This window comes from Geospiza fortis, unplaced genomic scaffold (genome assembly GCF_000277835.1).
Source record: "Geospiza fortis unplaced genomic scaffold, GeoFor_1.0 scaffold41, whole genome shotgun sequence".
Classification (NCBI taxonomy): domain Eukaryota; kingdom Metazoa; phylum Chordata; class Aves; order Passeriformes; family Thraupidae; genus Geospiza; species Geospiza fortis.
In genome coordinates, this window is record NW_005054299.1 from 12,037,376 (window position 1) to 12,056,583 (window position 19,208).

A 19,208-nucleotide genomic window follows, 5' to 3' on the forward strand; every position below is an offset into this window, starting at 1 on the left:
AAAGAGTGGTTTTGTAAAGAGTGGTTCAGCACAGCCTTGCTAGGCTACAGTTCTAAGTCACTGTTTGGAGGAAAAATTTTCTAATAACTGCAGAGTTTATAGATATTGGCTCCTTGTGCAAACTTCTATCATTGATTTTATGAAATGTAAACATCTCAAAAAACCTTTTTCAACAACCTGGTTTTCCAGATTCCCTTTATATTCATCAAAGAAAAATGGTTATTTGGAGGGAATTATTTAAATCTTCAGGACACTATATAAAATTGATCAGATTAACTCACTCTAGAGTAATTATTTCTTTCTTTCTTTCTTTCTTTCTTTCTTTCTTTCTTTCTTTCATTAGTAGAAAGGGAGTTTAGACATCTAGTTCTGTTGCAGATGTTTATTTTATGGACAAAGTAATAGTTTAGAGTCAAGTGATATGAGCAGTTGCCAGAACTTAATTCTCATTATACTTCAGTCAAGGTGCACTACAAAAATCATGAAAAATTACTTCATAATGAACATAAATGCAATTCACCTATATTTTACATGTATTTTATGCTGCCACAGCAATTGATAATAACTACTTATACATGCAAATTAACTGCAGAGGCCTCATTTAATAAAAAAATCCAAAAGGTACAAGCAAGAAATGTACACAGCCAGCAAAGAACATGCTTCTTTAAATTTAATTTATGAAGGAATAACAGAAAATATCTTGGTTTATAAAGTAAAATTGTGATGACAAATTTGCCTACAAGAGCTGTTCTGCATATTGTGCTGCCCATTCACTAAGGCCTGTTTTCTGTAACAGGAAAACAAAAGTAGGATAAATTGAGAATTGGGAGTAAATTAGTGAAAGAGGCAGAAAAAATAAAAATTATTCATATTAAAATGCTTGCTCCTGTTTTAACATGATGTTTACAACTTACAGGAAAGAAATTAAATACCTTTTTAGTAGCTTCGAGTTCTGCTACATAATGTTGAAGAATAGAACTAATTGTATGTGCTGTTTCTTCTTGAAGGCATGGCATATTCAGACTTTGAAACCTGTTTTAAAAATTGACAAAAATGACCCAAAATTACATTTCTAAAATAATAACTGATTTAATTTGTTTTGGGGTATATGAACATTACATAAACTGAAATAAGCAAAAATCTAGGAAATTATTTTGAACCTGGAAAACTTTTTTCTTTGAGGAAGTTTAAACAAGTTGAAAATTTCTGCTCTGGTGGGTATTTTGGTAGCTGTTGCTTAGTATGTTTTAGGCTTTTCCTTTAGTATCTTCTTGTGTATAATAACATTCTAATGAAATTAAGAAAAAAAATATATTGATTCCCATAAGAAAGATAAAACATATATTTTATCATGATTATGTGGTTCAGAATATCAGTAATGAAAAATTCTCAATTAGGCCATTTGTTTTAAAATTTGCTGGGCTGTTTCAATTGTGGTAATCAGTAATTTCAAGTTACCTTAAAATATTTTAAAACATAGTTGCCAATACCTTTGAAGTAACTGAAGTGAATTCTGTGAAGACAAAATTTTCCGAAAACAGGTGCGCATAAAATTCTGTAGCTGTGTCTAAAGAATACATAATTCAGTACGGGTTTTCAGATCAGAAAATAGTATTTTGATGATACTTTCTTAACATAGTAGCATTTGAAATTGTTACTTAAAGCACACTTAGAGCACAAAATAGCAGCCTTCATAAGGCCATGCTTAATATAATTATTAAATAGCCAGTTTCAGTCAAATAATCTCTAAAATGTCATACAGTTCTATGAAACAAACAAATTAGCTGCAAATTTATTCTGCCTAAAATTTGACCACATTTCTTCAGGCTAATAGATGACTTTCACATAGATCATTCTCTCAGGTATCACAATTTTTGTCATTTTGGCCACAGAATGAAAATCATCCTTAAGCACTGTTTAATATATTTTACACCTTCCTTTGAAAGAAGGAGAAGGAATGGAAAAAATCTCCCTCCAGACAAACATAAACTCCATGCTGGTTAGAAGAACAATGTAGCCTGTTCACAATCCAACATCCCACTGACAATCAGTTCCATAAATTCTTTCCCAAGTAAGTTATAATACGTCAAAACATTTACTCACCTCTAAACGTTCAACTTCTGTCCTGAATTTCACAAAATCCACATCAAATTCTGTTACATGTGGATCAAGGGTGTCATATGGTTTCTTTTGAAAAATGTGGTAGATATTTTTGAATTTTACTGCCATAAGATCTATACCTTCAATTGCACACTGAGTCAGTGCATTAAAATTCTGTTCTATGGCTATCATTTCCATTATCTGAAATAAAGATGTTATATTCATGCTCATAATGAATTCTTTGTTATTTCCTCTATAAACTAAAACCTGAGCAAAATAAAATATTCAACAGCCACTCTTCTAGCTACTGCATTCACAAATGTGTTGTTTCTGAGTCAAGTATCTTCAATACTTGAAGCATGGTTAATTCAGTTTTCAACATCAGTTGTCACCACAACTCAACACAAAGTAAAATAATAATTGTTTTTCTTAAGGATAAAGAGGAGATTTTTATGTTTTACTGCTAGATCCAATAGGGTAATATGGAAAAGGAGTTAAAACATGGCATATTTATGACAAAAAGATATATCAAAGAATAAAAAAACACAACCCTACAGATTAGTATGTATATTGAGTGATAAAAAAGTACATCAAAGACTCACAGAATTCCTACCTTGTGATGATTATCATCTTATCCCTTGCCTGACCTTAATCTGTACCAAGAAGCACCTATTACCTTTTCCACTCAAGAATGTTAGTTTTAAACCCCTTCACTGCATTACCAAGCTAAATGTTAAGATGACACCAAGCAGCAGAATCATCTGAAGAATTCTGCTTGGCAGTAAACATGAGTTTTTAAGGTTTTTTCACATAATTTTAAACCTCATAAAATAATGATCTGAATCTAGATCAGGTTATTTGTCTCCACACTAGAAGAGATAAATTGGCAAATTGAGAAGGCAATTGTGAGGTAATAGCATCAATCATTGGGATGACTTACTCTGTGGAAGTGCCTAAATTCTCTCAATAGAGAGTTACAGACTCCTTTAAGGATGATTAAGAGAATGTATGTTGGCAAGCATCCACTTCGTAAACTGTTGTTCGGAGAGACGCTTCGTCTTTGCAAATAACAACAGCACCCAATATACTCACTTTTTCTAATCTTCTACAAAAAGCTTCAGATTTTCCAAAAATGTACACTTCTGATACTTCCAATGCCTTTTCCCCTAGATTTTTATAAGTCTCTTCCCTAGCTTCATGGAAGCATTTCTGATATTCTCTCAACAGATACATGCAGTCCTAAAAGGTGAAGGAAAAGAAACCATATTCATTATGCTATGCTTATGAGTGAGGGACTAGAGTACTCAAACCTATTGACATTCCAAAGCCATTAGTTATCACTTAATCAGGTTTCAGTCAAGAGGCAACAACAACTTAAACACAGTGGGTTTCTTTCAGTATCTGAAGAAAGTGTTCGCAACATATGAATGAACATGCAGTGGTAGAGCACAGTGAACCAGAGAGTGGTGGTGAATGGTGTTGCATCCAGTTGGCAGCCACCCTGGTGTCCCCAGGGATCAGCGTTGGGCCCAGTCTTGTTTAATATCTTCACTGATGATCTGGATAAGGGCACTGAGTCCACCATCAGCCAATTTGCAAATGTGGGTGTCCATGTAGATCTGCTGGAGAGTAGGAAGGCTCTGCAGAGGGACCTGGACAGGCTGGATAAATGGGCTGAATCCAGCAATTTGGTGTTTTACAAGACCAAGTGCTGTGTCCTATTTGGCCGCAATAACCCCCTGCAGCACTACAGGCTGGGGACAGAGTGGCTGGACAGTGGCCAGGCAGAAAGGGACCTGGGGGTACTGGTTGATGGCAGACTGAACATGAGCCAGCAGTGTGCTCCCATGGCCAAGAAGGCCAGCGGCATCCTGGCCTTTATGAGCAATAGTGTGGTCAGCAGGACTAGGGAAGTGATACTTCCTCTGTATTCTACACCTTTTGGGGAAGAGTGGAACTCAGTAACTGAGGTCCAGAAAAGGAGAAGGTGGAAATGAAGTAAGCATTGGCAATCAGTATTCCCACAGCTGCACATATTTAGCCATAGCATATTGCATTTGCTTAATCTGTTCTTAATAGGTCACCATCAGATGAAGAAGAGAAAGACTATCTTAACAATGACTTTTCATGGTATGCCAAGGAAATCTTGTATGGGAAGGAATTACTGTGACAAACTCAGGGTCTATTCAAACACCAGATTTTCCAGGATGGTACCATATCAGAGTTATACCCTCCTCCATAGCTCCTCTTCCTCAAGATGGAAAAATGTGAAATATTAATTCCTTGGTTGCACATAAAGCAAAGATGCCAATTCCAAGGTTGGTGACAGACCACACTGATAAAGATGAAGCTATTGTAATTACAGCAATGCCCATAGACTATGAGTTGGGAAAACTTTCAAAACATCATGAAATAAAAAAGCCAAGAGGTACAAAGCACTTGATACATATTGATATGGACTTCCTTACAATATCAACAGATAATCAATATGTTTGACATGTAAATAATATAACGCCAAAATACAAACATTGATTTTTCCAATGACTACTGGTGTCTCCTGATCCCAGAGTCGATTCAAGCCAGCATCTGTAATGTATGCTTTACACGTTGTGACCATTTGGTTTGTAACCTAGGACAGACAAATGAAAAAAGTTTAACAGTAATTTTAAGCTTAACAGTAAATTTTCCTGTTTCACAAAATCTAATAAAATTCTCATATACATATGTCAATACTATCAATCAAATTTGGAATAAATTTCACTTGTGGAAAGTGGCTAAAAAATATATGCAATATATGCAACAAACACCCTATAAAAACTCTGAGAACACTCCCAGAAGTATACGTAAGTCCCAGGACATATTTGTAAGTCCTATAATTGCAGCAATACATAAATACAGAAAGTGATCAATCAAAATTCAAGAACAAAAAGGACTTATTGAGTTCCAACTATTCTTCACTTACATTGTTGTCTTTACACTTGCAGCACTTATTTAAGGACTGCTCTTAGAGAATTTTTTATCCTAGCAGTATGGCTTTACCTTGATTTCCTGTGGCTATAAAAAAGGAAAAAAACATTCTTCTACTTCTCAACCATTCTTCTACTTCTCAACCACAAAAATCCAAATTTAGTCATGACAGAAAGAGAGAGAGGAGTATGTGCAGATACAGAAGACATATCACAGAGAACAGCTACAGGTAGACAAATTTTTTGTCTATTAAATTATATTAACAATTCAAAACAATTCTCCTGATGGTGTTGTTTGGGTTTTGCCTTTTTTCTTTTATATGTTCTCCGTATTCATTGCACATATATTTGTTAGTAGCTAGTTTTCCCAGTACTTTTCCATGGCCTTTCCCTAAGCAGAAAGACAAAACAAATTCCAGAGCTTCAAGCCCTGAGAGGTACAAGGCCCCAGTGCTATCCTGGTTCTACCTGGGAGCCAAAGCGAAGAACAACTTTTTGAGATGCATTCTCATGGACAAAGCACAACTAGTGCTGAAGGGAGGCTCCAGAGAAGGTGCTTGACCTGGAGGAAAATTGCAACACCATTTGTACTCCTAATTGGTGATTTTTATCAATTATGCTAATTTCCTAAAACCTATAAATGTGTACTCATCCTTGTAGGGGTAGGCTTTCATGGACATTTTTCCATAACTGCCTCTGAAGGCCTTCATTAGAGATCCTCTTTTATATTACCTCCTTACTAAAATTATCTCGAGTTTCATTTCTGGGTTGGGAAAAAGGCAACACTGACATGAGGCTATTGTAAAGCAGGCCTTAAGTACTCCTAATTGAAAAAAGACTGGAAACTGCCATACCAAAGGCAGCCTCAAACTTTAAGAAAATTACTGATGAAATTGGAGATAGGACCTCCAGTGTCACTGCTGATGATCATTAAGTGGAAACAAACAGTAAATAGGGACCTTAAACTACTGGATTAAAATACAGATTTTTCCTTGCTATTTCAAGCATAGCTTCATGTAACCAGTTTGGTATTAGCCTCTGTAATAAAATACTTACTCCCTTCAACCATTAAATAATAGACAGTAGCAAGAGTCAATATACAAACGTACAAAGACCCATTTTATGATAGGTAATATATACCTAATGTGATATATAGAAAACAGCCACAGCCATGAATGGATAGAGATTCAAAAGAGCATATACTTCTTAATACCCTAGTTAAGATTGAAATATAACAAAATTTTATGCTGAACTCTGTGGTGTAAAGAAACAAAAAATGTGTGTCTGTGTAATGAGGGTCTACTGTGAATTTCCCCTGAATGCTTACTGCAGGTGTGTGGCTTAGTTAGGAAGGATTTCTTTGCTAGAATATCATTGTACAAACCATCTTTGCATGCAGTGGATATCTGGATTCTGCAAAAGACATTTATATAAATGCACAGCTGGTCTCAATTTTCTCTTTAAGGAGGGAAAGTTTATGATCTGAAATTCAATTAACTTTTCAAGTATGACTTGCTTCGGAAAACAGGAACCTTTTATCTTTCTCACTTTTTGGAGGAAGAGCCTAGTCAGATTGATGGCCATCTGCCATTAGGTCATCCAGGCTGAGAGAAAAAGAGCCTTTGCAGATTCTGTGACTTAGGAAACAACTGATCAGATTAATTCAGATCAGAAGATTAATTAAGAATAAAAAAAATTAACACTGATGAACCAAGAATAAACAAAGCTCCTTTCAGAAGAGAAATTTGCAATCCAAGTTTAATCCTCTCGTGATCAACAGAGTTCTTTTCCTTTCCCTTACAGAATCCCACTATTTACTACCATTTTTTAACTGTTTTTACATTTTTAATGCTTTACTGATTTAAACAATTTTTTTCTTCTGAAAAGTCACACAATTTTTGTGATTACTATTTTGTTTAATATACTTACCTTTATAAGTAATGATGTAATTCTCTCAGAAGTATTGTAATATTTTGAAACACGGTGAATCATTTGTACAGCCTTCACCAAGTATGGTATGCCCTGTGTCATTAATACCTCAAAGCAAAGTTTCAAGGAAAAAATTACTTTCTATTTTTAGCAACTATATTTCCATTCTATTGACAACTTCTGAATTACATATTTCCCTAAGCCACACAAATCAGTCTTTAAAATGTCATGGCAGCTTACGAAAAGTTTTCTTATTAAAAAAGACTAACCATGCTCAATAAGATTTCAAATATCAACTAACAAGAACAATAAATGGCTAAGTTCGATCATTGGCTAAGAAATCAGATTAAAGAAGTTACAAGATAAAATAATTTTAATATCCTATTTTGATGAACAAAATTGAACACTGATTCAAAGTGTAAAGGTTGCATTTTTTGGTGCAATAGGAAGTATTTTTCTGTCAGTAATTTTCTGTGACGGCTTTTGTTTTCCTTCAGGTAAGGGTGCTAACGTACTTTCATTGTGATAACAATCTTTACATAAAATGTTTCATTCAGACACTTCAGAAAACTCATTAAATAATTGTCACAATGTAAGTTTCATTAACAAATGCCTAATTCCTTCAAGCATATCAAACACCTAAATTTTTCACATATTTTGTGAAATCAATGTTCACATTGTTAAAAACGTACAGTGGCATTACAAATACTCAGTAGCTCAAACACTTCCAAAGTATTTTGGTGGGGAAAAAACAAAACTAAACAAAAAAAAGACAAAAATTATAATTCATTAACATTACCAGGAACTTGTAAAAATTGCAATTCAGAACATCAAGAAAGTAATTTTGGCTGTCACCCCTCAATAGAGAAGCCAAGCTCCTGTAATTAAATTTGAGTTGCAAACTCAAACTCATAGTGTGAATAGAAGGCATTTGCATTTAGCAAGAGTGTGAAATAAATGCTATATAGTATAAAAAAACCCATCTGTGTCCATAGTGTTCATCACCAACACCACCTGTGAAATGGAATCAGGAGATTCTGAGTCTATAGGTTTTCTTTTTCAATCCTTGACAGAAAATAAAACTCTGAATACTGGACTGTGTAGAAATTTCTCTGATTCAAAGCCTCAAGTTAAATGCTTGGTCTGAATTTTCATATATTAACCTACTTCAGCACAAATGTTCACTGTGTGATACTGCATACACTAAATGCCATATTTTATGCACACACCAAATATCATCATAAATCAACATGTATTCCTTATTCCATTCCTTATTCGCTAATATATAAAAGAGTCGTCCATACCAGATACTAAATGCAACTCTGCACAGAATGAAGATGTGTTTAAAACAGGATATATTAAGCTTGGAAATCACAGCTTTTAAGCTGAACATCATAGAAAATCCTACCTAAATTAACTTGATCTCAGGAACATGATTAAACAGAAAATCACATGTATTCACACTGTTCCAGATTAAACAAAGAACTCTAACTATCCTGTATTGGTAAAATTATGAACTTTTCAACAGGTTTGCACCCACTAATGTCTGTCTTTGTTTACAATACAAATAATTTTATCTTCATAACACCTATGAAGTAGTTCATCATTATTGCCTGGTACCTGGCACCCTCTAGTGATACTTTGAAGAGCTGAAGATAAACGGCTCAGTGACACTGCTTATCATACTTGCCTCTTACACTATTCCATGTAATATGAGCTCTATGTCATATCAAAGCCCCTTAGGATCCTAAGCTGCCAGAGATTCAAAAGAAATGCAGCACTTCCTGACAGAGAGCTGGAGGCATATAGGACCAAAACATGAAGAACTCAAAACTAAAGGAGAATGAGCACTATTTTTCTAAGGTATGTACTCCTTTCATTCTGTTCTGCAATGCACCTATTATAATAATTCATAGTTATTATACCAAATAACTAATATCTTGAACTACCACTGAATGGTGTACCCGGACAACCAATTGTCTAAATTCTGACTGGCAGGTACTTCTGCAAATAGAAGCAGAAAATATTGTATTCCATATTAAAAAAATGTTTTGCCTATTTAGGACCTTATAATGTTTCATTATTTTCTATATAACTGAAATTTTAGTACTTTGGTTACAGTTATGTGATCATAGACACATATGGCATTTTCAGGGGAAGATATATTTGGAGATTTTCATATTATAAAATGTGTAGCTGGTTTAATTGCTTTTAAAAATAATACCAGCAGCAGGACTGACTCATTAGAAAATTGTACGTATTTATGCTTATTTACTAAATACATACTTCATATTTACTAAATACATATTTCAAAACACTATATTTGATGAAATATATAATAATGCTTCAACATTTAGCTTGACACGCTTTTAGAAAAAATTTTTTAAAATAGTAAAAATTACTAAATTACTAGCAGTAAATTAGAAAAAATTGCTTTTAAGTAAATATAAGGAAGGGAAACTTTATTCTGCTCTGGGATTTCTATGTAAATACCCATACTATGCATAAAGAATGGTGAAAGGCATACTTACAACATCAGTGGTATAAAGGGGCTGACAAACTTTTTCAAGTGTGCTTAGGTATCTCACATTATCCTTTGATTCATTTGCTGCATCTGTGATTTTGCCATCTAATTCTTGCCATGACTAGTGGGAAAAGAGTACTGTGAAAAACTTCATACATAGTGAACTATTTCTTTAACTTGAACTCACTTGCCAGAAGTAAACTTTGGTAAATGAATTTTTAAGAGACATTGCCAAAGCAGGCAATAAAAGTTAACTTATTGTATTTATTACACATATAATATATTTTATGTTCATTTTTGGCTACATTCCGCAAATGTCTTGTTCTTTGTCTTGGTACATTCAGCACACCAGCAACACACCTAAATTTTCCTCTTCTAATTCTCCTTGGCAAAACTCTCTTAGATGAACTAAAAACAAACAAACAAACAAACAACCTTTATAGTAAAAAAAACAGCATAAAAAAGAAAAAAAATACCTTTAGTATTTTAGAGTGTGCAACTTTCAGAACATTGATAACAGCTTTACAGTTTTGTCCTTTGATCTGTTCAATAATAAAGTTCAATTTTGCAGACATGTATTTCCAGTTCTCCAGCTCCATCAGTGGACCTGAGTCCTTAGCTTCTCTCCTTAGCTGTTTGCTCTCAGTCAGAACCTGTAACCCAATTGAAAAAAAAAAACATATCAAATGCCCACTACAGGAAATAGACAAGTCATTATAGAGAGGAAACACTCTTGAGGAATCTCACTTAGAAAAGAACAAGCTTGCAGTTACTGACACATAAAAATGGTTCCCATTTGGAAAAGCTTTCTAAGTCTGAATTGCACTTAATCATATTTTTAAACTGAAAATAAGGCAATTAATACAAATTGCTGTCATACCCTGGTGAATATCACCATATATAGATAAGCCTTTAACCAGAGTCTGTGGATTGAAATGCACCAAATGCAATTTCACTTGTTCAGAACTTCAAGAACTAGTTTAATAAAAGTATTAGATATCAGTCATAAATTTATCCTTTTGTATGTTGATAAATGTGCAGTCAGATCTTTTTCCATGTCTTTAACATTTTTATTTTTATGAGCTAAACACACTAACTATAGTATGCCTTACAAGTAGAGCATGTCCCTGCCTACACAGATTCATATTTTGACAAAGGATTCTCTCTTTTTCATGGAAGCCTCAGACTTTGATAACTGAGACCTTACCATGCAAAACTTACACTGGATAAAATATGCCCTGCTGGGCCTGCTCAAAATCTTTCTAAGAGCAGTACTTCCCACGACAAGTGACAGCAGAAACTTAACAGGTAATATACAGTTAGGTATGCTCTATATACATATGTGGTCCTGCAACTCTCTGTTCTCTTCTTACTATTTGTGAATTAAGGGCTCAGAAACTCTTATTCTCACTAGACTGTAAATTCCTAGGCATAAGGTCTATCTACTTAACTTCCCTTGTGCATAGAAGCAGAGCGCTTCTCTTAATTTGGGTGGAGATGCAGCTGAAGCCTTTGGCAAACTTCAGGCAAGTCTCACATATAATTTATAAGTATTCATCCATATTCATGCTGAATTGATTTGTTAAAACAACAACTTACCTGTTCAATTTGTTTATACCATATCATAAGTACTTCCTCTAGCTGGTTAACTGTGTCATGACTGTCAGCAGCTGCAGTTATTTTATCAAAGCTCTGGAGTTCAGAAAAATTAATGTGATCTACTTTTTTCAACTCAACTGTTCCTTCAATGCATGCTGCAGCACCTGAGAAAAAGGCAATTACAATATCAAGCCAATTAAGATTTTAAAATAAATTTCCACCAATTAAAGCAATTTAAATTTGAAAATATACATCTGCAGCCAGTGTTGTTTTGATATAATAGCAATTTACTGCAGAAATTGCTATTATAAAGCAGAAATATCTGATTTTAAATGCAATGGTATTCCTTAAAAGCAATGTGTCACTATTTGCTTAAGAAAATAATCCACCCATGTAAATATTATGCAAGTAATAGATAATTTTATTTTTCTTTGCAGAATGTGAGAAGTTACTTATCCATGCACTACTGCCTTTAAATAGAAATCCTTAAGCAGAATTCCTCTAGTTTGTTTCCTAAATGCAATGCTTACCTCCTAAAAATGAAACGTATTTCTTAATTGTTTCCACAAATTTCTGCTTGTCTTTTGTATCCTCTTTGGACTGACCTAAATCACCCCAATTACTTGTTTCAAGGATAGCAGGGAGAAAAACCTTTTCTAGTAGATCTTTAATGCCAGGTAGGAGTCCATCAGTGGCATCCAAAACACCAAAGGAAATTTCCTGCAGCGTAAAAATATTATTGTTATCAAAGCAGTAACTTACACTAGAAACAGTATTATAAGTTCTATGTATTTTTATAAAAGCACTCCAATATGCCAAACAAAACTTGAATTTAAGGAGAGAAAATCATTATATTACACAACTACATTGTGCCTGTAAGATAGTACTTTCAATAAAAAAGGGAAGTCAATAATTATTTAATACAGTTTTTAAAAGCTGTCTAGTTATGCTTTTGTTACATCAGTTATTTATCTATCACATAGAGTTTGGAAATTTTGAAATGGTAGAAAAATGCCCTCACCCACAATTAGGTACTAATTAATGAATTGCAAGTAGCAAAAAACTCTCTGAATGTCCTTATCTGAAATTATATAAGAAGCAATTATCTGACTAAATATATATTATCTTGAATCAAGTTAAATTTTTACCTACTCTCCAAAACAAAACTTTACAAGTTGTGACTATTTCTAATATTCCAGTATTTAAAATGTCCTTAAAATAAGCAAGCATTAACATACATCATGTAACAAACTTCCTAAAACATAAATTTCCTTTCCTTATCCCTTCAGCATTTGGAATTATTTGGGAAGGTATTTGATGGAAAAGTGATATTTATGACCAATACTGAGGCCCTTGATAAAGACAGAACTTGTATCTTACTTATGATAGTGTTTTTTCTCCTTCACCTTCTAGGGTCTCAAAAGGAATGGAACATTTTAATATGAAATATAAAGAATACAAACTAATAATGGATTTTCTGTCTGAAGAATTTGAAATAATACTAATTACAAGATACATATGTGAAACTATTTGTTATCAATTTACAGTCCCTTAAGCACTGCCCAAATACTAAGACATGTAGCTATGAACAATAATGAAGCCCACACTTACATAAGAATTTGTCTTATAAAGCAGAAAATCTCATGCCACATAATTTATACACGATAAATGTTTATTTTGTATTTTTTTTATCAAAACACATGAAAAGGTACAGGTAAACTTTTTGTCTCCTGGTATTTGCAATAAACTCTTCTCAGTGTTTCTTTGTAGCTTAGGAATTTTGATCACAATTAAAATATACTTATCAGCTTTGACCGCTACCAAGGAGAATGAGAAATTAATATATATTTCTTTAACAAGAATCCTGTAAGACACTAAATCACAAGTATTTGCTGAAGCGATTCAGCAATTTGTTGTTTACCCAAAATGGAGAGCAAAAAATTACCAGTAACTTTAGATATGCGACAACTGTGAAAAAATAATGAAACAAAAAATAGCTGCTTTTAAAGCTTTTAGTTTTTAAAAAAATGAGAGAGTACCTCGTGTATAGTTTTTTCATTTATGGATGTGTCATTCTTATAGCGAACGAAATATAAGCACAGTCCTAGGATTTTGTCTGGTGTCTTCTCCAAATAAAATTGAAAAATTTTACTTCCTTTTTCAACATCTGGAATTACCCGACCACACTCTGAAAAGGAATTTCATAGGTATGACTCTTTTTAAAAATGAGGGTATGATAAAATGCTTAAAATCAATATAAGGAAATAAAATTGAACAGATAAATAATTTATTTTCTTCTTTTGTCAGAGTATAATTTCTAACTGTAATTAATCACACTATTAGAAAACTACACCAAACAATAACATGTATCTTACAAACCTATTTGGGTGCATTGTAATGCACTGAAAAGGGAATTTGCTCAGCCCCATAGTTCTGAAACAATTTGTTGGTGACTAAGGTACTGTATTTCTATTTATCCTACCAAAAAAGATGTCAGGTCTAAGTGCGAAAAGAGTGATTTCGAGATGGCCTCAGGTGCTCTGTGGATTGTGACAGTGGTCACTGGGGTTTTCAGGTGAGGTGAGAGACAAGAATGTTGACTCTATGATCAGAAGGCTTGATTTATTATTTTATGATATATATGTATTACATTATAACTATACTAAAAAGAAAAAGGAGGAAACGTTTCTAGAAGTTAGCTACGCTAATAGAAAAGAAAGAATGATAACAAAGGCAGCTCACTTGGACTCTGTCCGAGATAGCACGGTCCTGGATTGGCCATTAATTATAAACATCTAAGATGGGCCAATCCAGACGGACTTGTTGCATTCTACAGCAGCAGATAACCATTTTTTACATCTGCTTCTGAGGCCACAGCTTCTCAGAAGGAAAAATCCCAAAGAAAAGATTTTTTATAAAGAGATGTCTGTGACAGTAGATATATTCTTATGCAATTAGATAGCTCAATATAAATAAGTAACAGAACATAATTTGCAGTAATTAGTGAAACATTAGGGATTTCGGACATTACATTCTAATTCTCCACCATGCATGTGAAACATGAAAAATTTCAAATATTTATAATAAATGAAAATTCAGAGACAGGTTTTATGAAAGTGCTTTCTAATGAACTGCAGGCAAAACTCATGTATGAAAAAGTCACAACCAATTCAGTACTTCAGGATAACACTTTATAGTCTATCTTCCAGGAATGGCTAAAATTGAGATTTTTTTTTTTTACCTAAACAATTTGACTTGAAGCAAGCTTTTAAAATATGAATTTTCAGTCCTCAGAGCAAAAGCTTGCAAAATTCTGAACAACAAAAAGCCGATTTTGTTCTGAGAAACTTCAATTGAAATGAACAGTAGAATGCACTGTTACATGTGCCTGTATTATTATTGCTAAACATTTACCTATTCCTCGTGGATCTCCTTCTTGATAAAAAATTTTCAATGATTTTTTTCCTCCCTTGGCAAAAAAGGAATCAAAGGCATCGAACTGTTAAAACAAAGAGTGAATACGTGTTACTCAAAATATTTTATGTGCCTTTAAGAGGTGCAAAACTAATTTGACCATGCTACTGTTTTGTTGGCACTGTTTATCCCCAAATGTTTATCCTCAAATATTGTGAGAATATAGGAAGTGTCCAACTGAAGGACTCAGCCATGGTAGTGGCTTCCTCCTCATCATAAAAAAAAGGTCAGAAGTTTAGCAAGCATGTGTGGAGATGCATCACCTGTTCAGGGACAAAGGATGCTCTTCTGGTTGTGGTATATTTCTTATGAGCACGTTTTTTTTTCCCCAGATAAACAAATACTAAAGCTGAATCAGAACAATGATGGGAAAATGAGTGACACCCAGGTTGATAGAACTTAAAGCCACTCTTGTGAGAAGACAACATTGCATGAAAATAAAAGAAGTAAAAGCAAGCCAGCTCTAGAAGCGCATTTCACTTTTGTAAACAGCATTAGTGAATAACAAGGTTAAACCAGAGAAAAATACATTAAAAAACCCACCCCCAAAATAGAGAAAGAAAAATTTTTAAAGTGCTGAAAGTGCAGTGACAAAAAGCAGGAAAAAGTTCACTACTACAAGAAGCACTCCAGCTTGTGAGGAAGAGGAGGAGAAACAAAAACTTTGGGGCTTGTATGATTCTACACAGCAGGTAAGAGGTGAACTGTTCCCATAGCTACTGATTCTGCAAAGAATCAATCTGCTGTTTCAAGTCCATGTGGTCCTCACACCCACTGTGTGAATATATATGCAGGCTAACACTTTAAAGGGCAAAACATAAGTCATGGATATCAAAGACATATGTTTATGGGAATGTATTAAATGACAATTTGGTGAGGGACAATGTCGACACAGCCCCAACAGCCTAAACAGTTTATAAATAAACTAAAACTGGGAGCAGGAAAATATTCAACCACAATAATTTTTCAGATGGTCCTGGCAACAGCCAAAAAAACCCCCAACCCAACCAAACCCAAACCCAAACAAAAGTAAACAAACAGAAAAACCCAAACCAAAACCAAAAAAAAAAACCCCTCAAGAACCCAAAATTTCTCAATTTCTCAAGTGCTGGGATTAGTCAAACTTGGTGTAGAACAGCAGTTTCACATTAAATCAGAATGATTTAAAACTATATACCATTTAACAAATGTAAAAAAGGGACAATACTTAGCATACCTCTATGTTGTGTAAGCACAAAAAAACAAACAAATGAGGCAAAGTACATTTTATCACATAAAAGTATCAATAAACAAACAAAACCCAAACAAATTTGGTGTAAGGCTAAATTTGGCTTGTAACTATAAAACTGAAGTTCTAAGAATTGATTTGTTTTATCAAAGGAGATATTATCTGGCTGAAATGCTAAGTCAAATCTCTCTTAACAGACAAAAATAACATCAATGAGGTGCAACAACAGTCAAACAACAAATAACAAAAACATAATCAGAGGAGTTGAGTCGTATCTTTTCACAACAGCCATACTGTTTCCTCCTGTTTGTTTAATCATTTTGAAATATCATGAAAGGCAACACTAAATACACAAAAATAATGAAAGCTTTCAGAAGTTCCATAGATTTGAGATCTATACACTCTGCAGACCCACTTAATCTTTTAAACATACAAACATAAATAAAGCACTCAAAAGTGAAATTTCTTAGTGGGTCTTTCAAACATTTACATAGTATTTAAATGGTGCAGGAATAATCTTCCTTCTTACTACTAACAACATGCTAATTTTCAAAATGCTCTCATAAGTTACACAATTTTGCACTATCTTAGAAATTTCATTGAGAACTTGCCTAACAAATAAAATGATCATAATTAGAACATAATAAAGTCAGTCTCAGATGGATGAAACTGTTTGGAACTGCTAGATGTGAAAATAAACCCTTTGATCAAAATAACAGCAGCATACATTTTTTTCTTGAGGTAAGAAAGATGAAAAAGCCACAATCAAAAATTGGAGATATTTGCAAATCTGCTGGGAAACTCAGCTGAAAGATTTAGTCAGGTGTCCTTTTACATTGTTTGTGTGCCTTAGTAATCACATTTTCTGGCAGAAACAATAAAAATGATGGATTACACTTTCTATCAAAGGGGTAATCTGTTACATATTTTTACTAATAATTTAAATCAACAGGAATACAGAACAGACTCACCGAAGGGACGTCCAGTATCATTTCCTCCACAGTTGCTAAGTCTAAGCCTACCCTGGCACTGAGAACTTCAAATATGTATTTATACGAAGCATTAATTCTTGCTTTTCGATCTTCTCTTGCTTTTTCATATTGAATCTAAAACATTAAGCAAGACTTTCAAGCTAAAAATACACAAAGTAATCACAACAATGACCTGCTACTTAACTTGCAACTAATGTTGAAATCTACTATCTTGTATTTACAGCTACAAAATGCCCTAATTTTACAAATACCTAAATTTTCAGAGGCTAACAGAAGAACAAATTATTAAGTATTATTATAAGATGTGAAGTCAAATCTGAGGATTTTTCAAGGAAAAACAAACATTAAGAATATTACAGTTACATTTTAAGATTTTTACATGACATTAACTGGCTTCCTTGTTCATGATCAAAATTTCAATTTAATTAAATTAATACAGAAAGGTTAAAACATCCATTTAAAATAAAGTATCTAGGGTGGGTAAATATTTGCAGGAACTAAGGTGAGTACAGCTTTGCTTCTATGTAAATTATTCAGCTAATATCTCCTGCCTCTAACCTCTATTACTTTAAAATTTTAAAATATTACAAACATGGAAAAAAATACTCACTTTCTGCCAGAAATAATTTAGTAAAAGAACTGAGTCAAAAGAAAAATAAAATCAATAAATAAAATATTTAAACTAATTGTTACTATAAACTGAATTTAATAATCTGAGGAAAGAACCAGAAACTTATAACCTTTTTTGCTTTGTGACTTTGCACGCTCGTAACTCCACTAGGGCGGTAAATCTTAGAAAAACTTTGACTTCCAAAAGAACGAGACGAAGAGGAAAGGCTCGCTAATCGTTGAGCTGTCAGAGAAGGTCTGGGTAAATCTTCTGCAGTACCTGAACCCTTTTTAGTATTTTTTTGTACTCCCGCCATTCTAAAATCTGAAATTTGAAAAGAGAAGATTATGTTTTTCACAATCCAAACATTTCAAGTCTACCTTTTGCAGAAGACAGGAGCTACTCAAAACTGACTTTCCAGGTATATAAATTTAATAGTCTCATCGAATCCTCTTCCAGTTCTTAAAATGCCAGACATTATACACATTTTTATCATAGGTTACAAATGTCAAGACGAAGATTGAGACATTTTTTAAAAACAATTTTTCATACATGTTCATTTTGTGGAGTGAATGTCTCTCTATAAAACAAATATATTTTAAAATATAAATAATTTCAGTGCATATCTGATTACTGAGAAATAGAAATGGTTTCAAACACAAATGACTTATTTAAATTTTAGTTTCTAAACTATATACCCAAATTCAGCAAAGAAAAGACTTGCATACACAGAAATTGCTATTCTGCTCAGTGTACTATTACAATAAGGATCAAGATAATTATCAAGAATTCCTTAGTAGTTAATATGAGGCCTAAGGGCAGCCTACCACTGCCATAACAGTGTTATATACTCTCTTAGACATTATTACCTGATGTGGGAAATAAAAAATCAAAGGTGAGGCTGACATGAAAAGCAACACCTGGCCGAAAAGCAACACCTGGTAGTACATTACCAGCTCCTTATTCTTGTCCATATAATAGGTGACAAATTGGCTGATGTTCTATGGTTTTAGGCATGCAACCACCTGCTACAGAAAATGTTCATCTCTTTCTTAAAGGAAAAGTACCACCAAAAAAACAAATTAAGGAAAGCCACAAAAAAAAAATTCAAAAAATCATATTTATTGGTTTTTCTTCCTGTTTCTATGACTGGCCTGGTCATCTACAAGGTTAGCAGCGATGCTTACCATTTTGATTATTCCACTCAAGTGGAATAGGCTGGATGCTAGTTTCCCTGCCTTTGGTTCGCTTTTAGCTAATACTTTCCCCTGAAGCACAAGACGAGAGAGGTGGGGTTCTCACAGCTTTCTTTCAAACTCCCACAAAGGCTGCATTCTATCCTGGCATCGTCCCTGGCTCTCCAAAATCTATACTCAAGATACCTGAAGATCTACCTCCAAAATCTATACTCAAGAATCTCAGGTGAGATTCTCACACTTCTCCAAAACCTCTGTGTGCTCCATCTGCACCCTTCTCCTGGCTGGAATAACAAACATGCTTTTATGTCTAAACCTCCTTTCCTTCCCTCCACGATGCCCCAAACATTCTCTACAGGAGCTGTTCATTCAAGGAAAGTAGGTCTGGCTTCCAGCATGCATCATCTTAGGGCTGAAGGAGAGGGAAGAAGAAGTGGAGGATTCCCGAGTATTGAGAACACAGCCTTTCGGCTCTATTCTGAAAAGCTGAGCTGCCTTAGCCTGCACTTCAGCTTTGGCAGTGAGATGCGGGCAAGATGCGATCCTCACCGACCTGGCCGGAGCTGTGTCTCCTCACAGGGCGGGCAGGG

General features: G+C 33.9%; 1 protein-coding gene across 1 annotated transcript in view; it reads right to left on the minus strand.

Moving 5' to 3' along the window:
- Positions 1 to 17,738, minus strand: part of DNAH8 (dynein axonemal heavy chain 8) — a 114,743-nt gene extending 97,005 nt beyond the window's left edge. The window contains 14 exon segments of the mRNA XM_031060200.1: positions 933 to 1,032; positions 1,491 to 1,567; positions 2,104 to 2,301; positions 3,193 to 3,339; positions 4,628 to 4,729; positions 6,996 to 7,103; positions 9,527 to 9,640; positions 9,996 to 10,172; positions 11,119 to 11,282; positions 11,649 to 11,838; positions 13,158 to 13,306; positions 14,533 to 14,617; positions 16,792 to 16,926; positions 17,553 to 17,738. Of these exon segments, the coding sequence (XP_030916060.1) occupies positions 933 to 1,032; positions 1,491 to 1,567; positions 2,104 to 2,301; positions 3,193 to 3,339; positions 4,628 to 4,729; positions 6,996 to 7,103; positions 9,527 to 9,640; positions 9,996 to 10,172; positions 11,119 to 11,282; positions 11,649 to 11,838; positions 13,158 to 13,306; positions 14,533 to 14,617; positions 16,792 to 16,926; positions 17,553 to 17,738 (1,932 nt within the window).
- Positions 17,739 to 19,208: the final 1,470 nt, after the last annotated feature.